Source organism: Bison bison, unplaced genomic scaffold (assembly GCF_000754665.1).
Source record: "Bison bison bison isolate TAMUID 2011002044 unplaced genomic scaffold, Bison_UMD1.0 scf7180017864384, whole genome shotgun sequence".
NCBI classification, from domain to species: Eukaryota; Metazoa; Chordata; class Mammalia; order Artiodactyla; family Bovidae; genus Bison; species Bison bison.
In genome coordinates this window covers 16,763,613-16,773,854 of record NW_011494956.1, presented here as the reverse complement: position 1 = coordinate 16,773,854, position 10,242 = coordinate 16,763,613, and the positions used below count along the sequence as shown (strand labels likewise).

The 10,242-nt window shown below is 41.9% G+C and overlaps 1 protein-coding gene across 7 annotated transcripts in view; it reads left to right on the top strand.

Annotated features, from left to right (window-relative positions):
* The window catches only part of CEP63 (centrosomal protein 63kDa), a 76,019-nt gene extending 72,761 nt beyond the window's left edge, over positions 1-3,258 (top strand). For 6 of the 7 annotated variants that reach the window (XM_010858272.1, XM_010858268.1, XM_010858273.1 and 3 more), the window contains one exon: positions 1,439-3,258. In XM_010858272.1, the coding sequence (XP_010856574.1) occupies positions 1,439-1,472 (34 nt within the window). In that variant the 3' untranslated portion in view covers positions 1,473-3,258. The remainder of the gene's footprint in view (positions 1-1,438) is intronic. The other variant, XM_010858276.1, reaches the window with a different exon arrangement.
* Positions 3,259-10,242: the final 6,984 nt, after the last annotated feature.

Genomic DNA, 10,242 nt, shown 5'->3' with positions numbered 1-10,242 from the left:
GGCAGCTGATGTGTCTGTTATAGACCATAGACCAGGTGCCGCCCCGCAGGGCCCTGGTGGCAGACGCTGCCCTTTGACAGGGCTGGCCCCTTGTTCCTGCAGCAGATGTGAGAACTCCTCTACACCCTTGTTTTTGCCTTCTGTGCTGAAGCACTCACCTCTGGCCATTCATTCTCATCACCCTGATGGTCCTGTATCTGTGAAAGTTCAGTACTTTTGACTTTTTAATGTGCCAACAAGTCCATATGAGTCCTCTTTTAGTTGTTGAAATAAACGTACTATATATGTAATTCTGAAATCCAAAAAAGACCTGATGACTAACTTTCTTTCTAAGTTTGGCACTAAGACCTGACCTGGCCTGAACTGATACGATGTGATAAAATGTTGATTGATCCCACCTAACATTTTATGTCAGAAATACCAATGTGTTTGATGATGGGATGTTACCTCAGACTCATCATAGGTCATCTATTCTATATTTGTGAATTCATCTACTTGCTAAACTATTTGTTACCTGTAAGTAGAACTCATTAGCACTTCCACAGTTATCCATGAACATGGCAGAGATGGACAAAATGTGAGTCACTGGACTTGCACATTTCCAGCTAAGGTCTGCCAAGGTGGTACGTTACCCTCTTGTCTCAGCTCTTGTGTTGAGAGGCCCAGAAGATAGAGCCACTCATGGGCAGTACAGTGCACGAGGCTCAGATGCTGGGCTTGATCAGGGTTTGAACCCCAGCTTTGGCACCCATTAATGGGGTGGCCTCAGGCAAGTCACCAAACACTGTGAACCTTGTTTTTTGTGAAATAAAGCAGACAGAATCTACCTGGTGAGTTATTTTTAGGAGTTAGGATTATAATCTATGTGAAGTTTGTGTGTATGTGTTTGTTTCCCATAAAAGCAGTGTTTCAATATTCATTAATTCAGTGTTTGAGATGACGTTATAGAAAATAACTACTGCAGATAAGGTCAACTAAATATGGTACATCTAAATTCTGAAACCAGTGAATTCAGACAAGGGGCTGTAGACTCAAATTTTGGAGGAAGGAAAATATTGATTTTTACCTGGTATCTAATTTATTACAGGTAGATTTTCTATGCTTTAAAAGTAACATTCAGATTTTTATAAATAAGTTTGAAATAAATAGGCATGAAGTATATCTCTTCTAGCGTATAGAAGGCTCTGAAAGTCTTCAAATGAGTAACTAATATATTTATATGACACTTCACACTTACATAACTGTCAGAAAGGAAGAGATCTGTGTTAATTTTTGTGGAACTTTTTTTTTAAACTATTATTATCATTAGGATAAAAACAGTATCTTGTCAGAGGAAAACATTCCCCTTTTGATATTGGTAGTTAGAAAATATCATGAATACTGTGTCTTAGAAATATACTGTTCAACTTACATATGTCAAAATGTGTTTCTCTTCTAGTGTCCCTTGCCTCTGTCTCCTCTTGGTTCAATAGCCACAAGATTTTTGGAAGAGGAAGAGCTGAGGTCTCATCACATCCTAGAGCGCCTAGATGCTCACATCGAAGAACTAAAGCGAGAAAGTGAGAAGACGGTGAAACAATTCACAGTCCTAAAGTAGCCTCCTAAAAATCACAAACTTGGAAATAAAGATAAACACTGAAGAGTTACTGTCATCATGAAGTAGCAGCTCTTTGAAAGCCTGAACATGTGACTATATAGAAACCATAAAAATGAGATGTACTAAAGCTGCCGTGATGAATCTGAAAAGCTGATACTTAGCTCTAAGGTGTTTTCTCTGCACTGTCTTGTTTAAAGGACTTTTTCCAGCAATAACATGTAAATAAACCACTTTGCTAGACTTTTTTCTCATATTAATATTTATTATCATAAAGTAATACTTTCTCTTGCTGACTTAAGTGTAATAGCTGTAGACTAATTAAAGATTTTATGATGCATGTTGGAAATAAAGTAACTGTAGGAAATTTCTTTGGGAGCAGTGTGTGTAGTGGAAGCATGGATCTCAGAGGCAGAGTGATCCAGATTTTGCTGGGTTTTATACTGGTTTTGCTCCTCATTAGTCAGTTGGGCTGGTAATGTGCGAGGCTAGGTGGAATTATGTGAAGGGACTGGAGAAGTTTGACAGGAAGCCCTCTCCTATTCAAAAGACAGATGTGGGAAAGAGGTGGGAGCTGGGCCTGGGGCTGGGTTAGCGTGGGAGCCTGGGGACACTCAGTAGAAATCTTGGCATCTGCATTTCTGAGGAGAGGTTTGATGGGAGACAAAGATGTCAAGGTGCAGAGGCATTTGAAGCTGTGGAGATCTGGAGGAGGCGGGCAAGGAGAGAGAAGAGCAGAACTTGGGGCCGAAGGACACCAGCACACGAGCATCGTGTGGTTAGATCCAGCAGAGGAGCTGGAATGTGCAACCAGAGACCAGAAGGTGAGGTGGAGGGCTCTTGTCAGAAGATGGGGCTCCTGTGACCAGCCCTCTCTGTGGATCTTTCCCATCAGCAAGCAAACATCCTGTTATTTCTCCTTTCTTTAAAGCAAAACAAAACCTCAGTTGCACATCCTCCCTCCTGCTCCACACACCTGCTCCCCTTCACACTCATGTCTCTGGCGAGAATTGTCTGCAGTGACTGTGGCCACTGCCATCTCTTTTTTTAAAATTTATTTTTAATTGGAGGATAATGGCTTCAAAATGTTGTGTTGGTTTCTGTCATACAACAAGTGAGTCAGCCATAAGTACACGTGTGTCCCCTCCCTCTTGAACCTCTCTCCCATTCCCCATCTCATCCCACGCCTCCAGGCTGTCTGTCACAGAGTACAGAGTTGAGCTACCTGTGTTACACAGCAGCTTCCCATTAGCCGCCTATATACGTGGTAATGTATCTGTTTCAGTGCTGCTCTCTCAATTCCTTCCACCCTCTCCTCCCCCAAACTGTCTGCAAGTCCATTCTCTTCATCTGTGTCTCTGTTCCTGTCCTGCAAAAGAATTCATCAGTACCATTTTTCTAGTTCCATATATATGTGTTAATATACTATATTTGTTTTTCTGACTGACTTCACTCTGTAGAGCAGGCTATAGATTCATCTACCTCACTGCAACTAACTCAAATGCGTTCCTTTTTATGGCTGTGTAATATTCCATTGTTTATGTGTACCACAACTTCTTTATCCATTCATCTGTCATTAGACATCTAGGTTGGCTCCTTATCCTACTAAACTACTGTAAATAGTGCTGCAGTGAACACTGGGGTACGTGTATCTCCTTCAGTTATGATTTCCTCAGGGTATATGCCCAGGTAGTGGGATTGCTGGGTCATATGGTAGCTTGGGCTTCCCAGGTGGCACTAGTTGTAAAGAACCTGCCTGCCAGTGTAGGAGATATAAGAGATGTGGGTTTGATCCCTGGTAAGGAAGATCCCCTGGAGGAGACCATGGCAGCCCACTCTGTTACTCTTGCCTGGAGAATCCCCATGGACAGAGGAGCCTGGCAGGCTACAGTCCATGGGGTTGCAAAGATTTGGACACGACTGAAGTGACTGCACACGTGCATGCATGGTAGTTTTATTCCTAGTTTTTAAAGGAATCTCCGTACTGTTCTCCATAGTGGCTGTATCAGTGTGCATTCCCACCAACAGTGCAAGAGTGTTCCTTTTCTCCACAGTGGCTGTATCAGTGTGCATTCCCACCAACAGTGCAAGAGTGTTCCTTTTCTCTACACCCTCTCCAGCACTTATTGTTTGTAGACTCTTTTGATGATGTTCATTCTGACCAGTGTGAGGTGATAACTTCATTGTGGTTTTGATTTGCATTTCTCTAGTAATGAGCGATGTTGGTCATCTTTTCATGTATTTGTTGGCCGTCAGTATGTCTTCTGTGGAGAAATGTCTGTGTGGGTCTTCTGCCCATTTTTTCATTGGGGTGTTTGTTTTTTCTGTTATTGAGCTGCATGAGCTGCTTGTAGATTTTGGAGATTAATCCTCTGTCGGTTGTTTTCATTTGCAATTATTTTCTCCCATTCTGAGGGTTGTCTTTTCATCTTGTTTATAGTTTCCTTTGCTGTGCAAAAGCTTTTAAGTTTAATTAGGACCCACTTGTTTATTTTTGTTTTTATTTCTATTACTCTAAGTCAAAAAGGATATTGCTGTGATTTATGTGAAAGAGTGTTCTGCCCATGTTTTCCTCTAAGAGTTTTATAGTTGCTGGCCTTACATTTAGGTCTTTAATCCATTTTGATTTTATTTTGTGTATGGTATTAGGAAGTGTTCTGTTATTGTTCAGTCACTTTAAGTTGTGTCTGACTTTTTGTGACCCCATAGACTACAGCATGCCAGGCTTCCCTGTTTTTAACTGTCTCCCAGAATTTGCTCAGATTCGTGTCCCTTGAGTCAGTGAGGCCATCTAACCATCTTATCCTCTGTTTCTCCCTTCTCTTTCTGTCCTCAGTCTTTCCCATCATCGGCATCTTTTTTCCAGTGAGTTGGCTGTTTGCATCAGGTGGCCAAAGTATTGGAGCTTCAGCATCAGTGCTTCCAATGAATATTCAGGGTTGATTTCCTTTAGGGTTGACTGGTTTGATCTCTTTGTTGTCCAAGGGACTCTCAAGAGTTCTCCAGCACAACAATTCAAAAGCATCAATTCTTCAGTGCTCAGCCTTCTTTATGGTCCAGTTCTCACATCCATATAGCTTTGACTATGTGGACGTTTGTCAGCAAAGTGATGTTTCTGCTTTTTAATACACTGTCTAGGTTTGTCATAGCTTTTCTTCCAAGGAGCAAGCATCTCTTAATATCATGATTGCAGTCCTAATCTACAGTGGTTTTGGAACCCAAGAAAATAAAGTTTGTCACTGTTTCCACCATTTCCCCATCTATTCACCATGAAGTGATGGGACTGGATGCCATGAACTTTGTTTTTTGAATGTTGAGTTTTAAGCCAGCTTTTTCAGTCCTCTTTGACTCTCATCAGGAAGCTCTTTAGTTCCTCTTTACCTTCTGCCAGTAGAGTGGTTTCATCTGTATATCTGAGGTTGTTGATATTTTTCCTGGAAATTTTGATTCCAGCTTGTGCTTTATCCAGCCCGGCATTTCACGTGATGTGCTCTGCATATCAGTTAAATAAGCAGGGTGACAATATACAGCCTTGATGGACTCCTTTCCCAATTTGGAACTAGTCCGTTGTTCCATGTCTGATTTTAACTGTTGCTTCTTGACCTGCATATAGGTTTCTCAGGAGGCAGATAAGGTGATCTGTTAGTCCCGTCTCTTGAAGAATTTTCCACAGTTTGTTGTGATCCAGACATCTAAGGCTTTAGCATAGTCAATGAAGCAAAAGTAGATGTTTTTCTGGAATTCCGTTGCTTTTTCTATGATCCAACAGATGTTGGCAATTTGATCTCTGATTCCCCTGCCTTTTCTAAATCCAGCTTGTACATCTGGAAGTTATCGATTCATGTACTGTTGAAGGCTCACTTGAAGAATTTTGAACACAACTTTACTAGCATGTTAAATGAGCTCCTCTAATTTCATTCTTTTGCATGTAGCTGTCCAGTTTTCCCAGCACCACTTATTGAAGAGGCTATCTTTTCTCCATTGTATTTTCTTGCTTCCTTTGTCAAAGATAATAGATGCGTCCCATTATTTTCTTAACTTAATCCTCTCTAACCCCACCTCCCTCCCCACCATGAAACTGCTCTCCTGGCCTGGAGGTCGCCAGTGACTTTGTCATTTCTGAGCATCATTTCACACGCTTGGTCTCCCCCCTCACCGTCTCTTGGTTTCTCTGACCTGACACTCCTACTTATTCCATCTGATTCTACTCTTCTGAATTTTCCTCTACTAAAGGCCTCTGCTAGGACTTCGGTGTGAGTTTTCTCACTCAACATGCTCTTTCCCTAGACTACTGCATTCAACTTTTAAGCTTTTAATTCTGTCTGTAGGCCAGTGACCCCTTTGACCTCTCCCCAGAGCTCCTGCCTTAGACTATCTTCACTTGAATGTCTGATAAGAACCTTAGGCTGAAGATTTCCGAGAGCTCTTGAATGGCCCTGTTGCTTAGATTCCATGTCAGGGTGGCATCGTGTGCCAGTTGCTGGGAGTTATTCCTTAATTTCTTCCTTACCCACAGCTCTGTATCCAAGCCTTTGGGAGGTCCTGTCAATTCCGCCTGCTGTCTCAGACCCAGCCATTTCTCTCCTTGTGCCTGCCACCCAGTCTCTCACCTAGATTCCAGCAGTACCTCCTAATTGTTATTATTCCTACTCCTGACTCAATAATTCATTCTCCATAATGCCTCCTAAGTTATCCTTTAGAAATGTAAATTAAACAGTGTCCCTGCTACCTCCCTTCCAATCCTGCAAAGGCTCCATGTTCCACTAAGTTTAAATGTGAGTTGCTTGTCATCTCCCATAAGACCCGAAATACTCCATGCCCACCTCCATCACCCACTCCATCACTGTCCTTCCTGTGCTCCAGCCTCCCTGGCCTCCTTTCTGTTTTTTGAGAGCTGCCAGCCTTAACCTGTGCAGGTCGTTGCACTTGCTGTTTACCTGGACTCCCGTTCTTTCACGCATGTTAGGTGCTTTCTCCAAATCCTCCCTGACTGCCGTCTCCAAAATCCACTTCTCCCAGGTTCTCTTGCTCCCTGCCCAGAGTTATTGCCTTCACAGTACTCAGCACTCTGCAGCCCTCCCATCACTTGATTTGCGTTTTTATTGTCACTTCTGCCTTTAGAATCAAGCTCCTTGAGGGGAAGGACTTTGCTGTCTGGGGGCCCTCATCTCTCCACACAAGCCCCGCACTTGGAGCTACTCAAGTAGTTCAGAAACCAGGGAATAAATGTCTCTCCTCAGATGCCACTGTTTTTCCTTCGTACATGCTGCCAACACTTTGGTCAGCCCCTCTTCCCACATACCTCCTGGCCTGTGCCCCAGTACCTTGCTTGGCAAAGCTTTCCCACACACATCCCAGGGAAGGGGCCTCCTTGTTTCTCACGGCGCTCTGTGTGCGCATCTCTCAAAGCTCAAACTGCCCTGTGCTTCCTCCTCAATTTCTGTGTCTCTCCCACTGAACTGAAAACTCCTCAAAAGCAGGGGCTGTCCTCAGTCCGCAGGTTGCCTAACATAGTACGTACTAAGCAAGTACTAGGTGGATGAAGATCACCACCATTCTAGGTTTCATTGTAAAATGGATCATACTTCATGGGGTTTAGTGGATTTACTGAAAAGGTGCTTCTGAAAGGGCTTTGTAGACTCTGAAAATACTGTACCAATATGGACTATTATGAGGGGATTCTGAGTCTTAAGACTGCCCCAAGCTTATGGAATGTTCATACTACCTGTTGACTAGGAGAAACAATGGCAGACTGTAGTTGCTGGAAATAAGGAGACATGAGGTGCTATGCATTTTCTTACATTCATACAGTACTGTGTTGTTTTAAGTTGAAATCGTTAACTGATTGAATTTGTCAGAACATTTAATTGTAATTTAATCTCTTAACTTTATTCTTCAAAAAGATGCCAAATATTAAAATGTGTCAAAATTAAATTTGAGTTAGTTTCTTCATATACATTTTACAAAACCTCCCAGGGAGTGGGGTGCCCGAATTAGCTGAAAAGATAAGGGTGTTGTCGTCTGGTTGTGGGTTTTCAGATGACATTTTCTTGGGTGAGTTATTCTTCTTGGCCTGGATCCTCGTGAAGTTGTGTCTGGATTTCTATGCAGATTTTAGCTGAAGAAGACAAAGATGAATTCCCACTATGGGTTGGACATGACCTTTCCATGGAGCCTCTTGATTTCAACAAGTCTAGGAGGCAGTGGGTGTCGTTGTTCCCATGTGACAGGAAGGATTTAAGTGGCTTGGCTTTCTAACAGCGCCTGGGGGTAGAGAGTGTGGTCTCTGCAGGCACACAACCCTGTTCCAAATCCTTGCTCTGCCACTTACTAGCCCCGTGACCTTGAGCAGATTAATAACCTCTCAAGGCCTTAGTTTTCTCATCTGTAAAGTGGGGGAGATAAAAATCGTATCTACTTCATAGTGTTTGTGAAGCACTTAGAACAGTGCCTGATCCAGTAAAATTATGGGAGTATCTTGTGGAATAGAAACAATACCATGCTCTGTATTTTGATTATGTCAGTTTAGCTGCAAAAAATTCTGTCTTCCTTTTCATACACAGACGTGTGACACCAGGCAAACTATAGGTGATGGTGGTCTGTTTGCAAAATGCCCTTGAGACCAAAACCTAAAAGTTACCGGTAAGAAAGATAACTACAGAGTCAGCTCTGTCGTTGAGAACATACAGTGAGTAAACAGTTGTCATGCACAGCACTTCATGAAGTGCACAACATAAGGTGCAGAATGGCAAGGTTAGAAAAAGAAACATGTTGACTTGTTCTAGAAGCAGATTGAAATAGTGTGCAAAAATGCAAAAATGCATCTAAAAGGAACAAATGGTGGGATTGGGCCAAAGGACAAGTGAGGGCCGTGAACGCTGGTCACAGAGGAGCAGCTAGTCCAGCCTGGTTGTTAGAGGCAGGCAGCAGCACTACCTCTGAGCTTCTTAAAGGCCAAAGCAGAGGAGAAAACATTATTATTTATTACTTAAGTACATAATTAAATTATTCTTTGTTAATTATTACAAAATCGAAACACACCATGGGTTCAAGAGAAGTACTCTGTGTGTGCCTGAGCAGTGGGAGTGGGCCACAGCAGGTCTGTAACTGAATAATAAGAGGATCAGTACGGCTTCCTTACAGGGGGCTTCAGTGCAGGCTGCTGGCATAATGCTGAAGTGCAACTGAGGAACCAGGTTTCAGAAGTCACCAACATGACAGCGTGAAGCTCTTGTAGCCTGGCTTAATGAAAAGGGAAAATTTAGAGGCATGATGGACTGCAATCATCTATAAAAGCAATCTCCTATAAAAAGCTGTTTCTCCACTGTGCAGTTTTAATCATTTGAACAACAGTTCACTCTTTCTTTCTGTGGGAACCTAGAATTTGGGAAACTAACATTGCCCATTAAGGCCAAGTTCAAATGATTTGACAACCCAATCAGAAGTAGGTTTATATGCTTCTTATGAAAAGAAACTAGTTAAGGCAAAGCTTGAATAGTGGAAGGTCCAGGAACTCCCTGATATTAAATGCAGGGAGAGGATCCATAATTCCTACCAGACTTTCAGAGATATCTGTGAGCCAAAAAGAGATTAAGAACCACAATTTTAGGGGCTGGAATTCTCCCAGAATGGCGTTCTGTTTCCTGGGGAGAGATACAAAATTGGAGACGTCTAACCAATTCCTATTGGGGCTGAGTTTTAAAGTTCAGCTGAATAGTCATGAAAAATTCAAGCTTTTCAATAATAAAAAGACAACCCAATTTAAAAGTGGGCAAAGGATCTGAAGGACACTCCTCTAAAGACAATATACAAATGGCTAATAAGCACATGAAAGATGCTCTATGTCATTAGTTGTCAGGGAAATGCAACTCAAAACTCTTTACACCCACTTGTAATAAATAAAAAGATAAAAAATAAGTGTTGATGAGGATATGGAGAAATTGGAACACTCATACATTGCTGATGGGAATGTGAAATGGTTCAGTTACTTTGGAAAACAATTTGGCAGTTCCTTAAAAAGTTAGATTTACCATATTACCCAGCAATATCAAGCCTAGGTATACACCCAGGCTCAGTGAAGACATGTCCACATGAAGAGTTGTACGTGAATGTTCATGGGGTTATTCATAAGAACGCCCAAAAAGGAAAAAAAACTAAAGGTCCTCTAACTGATAGATGGATAAACAAAACATGGCATATCTATACAATGGAGTATTATTTGGGAATAAAAAGGAATGAAGTATGATTCTACAATATGGATGAAACCTGAAAGCATTAAGCGAAAGAAGCCAGTCACAAAAGACCACATATGTGTGGCTTCATTCATTTATATGAAAAATCTATGATAGGCAATCTACAGAGACAGTAGTTGGTGGTTGCCGAGGGCTGGGGGGTGTGGAAGGGCCGGGGGTGAAGATGAAAGGGTACAAATTTCTTGGGAGTTAAGAAAATGTTCCAAAATTGATTGTGATGGCTGCACAACTCTGAATATAGCACAACTGAAAACCATTGAATTGCACACTTTAAATGGGTAACTTAAATGGCACGTGAATTATATTTCAGTAAAGCTCTTACGGAAAAAACCCTCTGATGCACAGCAACACCTAAAAAAAGTCAAGTTTATATTCAGAAAACATCACAGCACATAT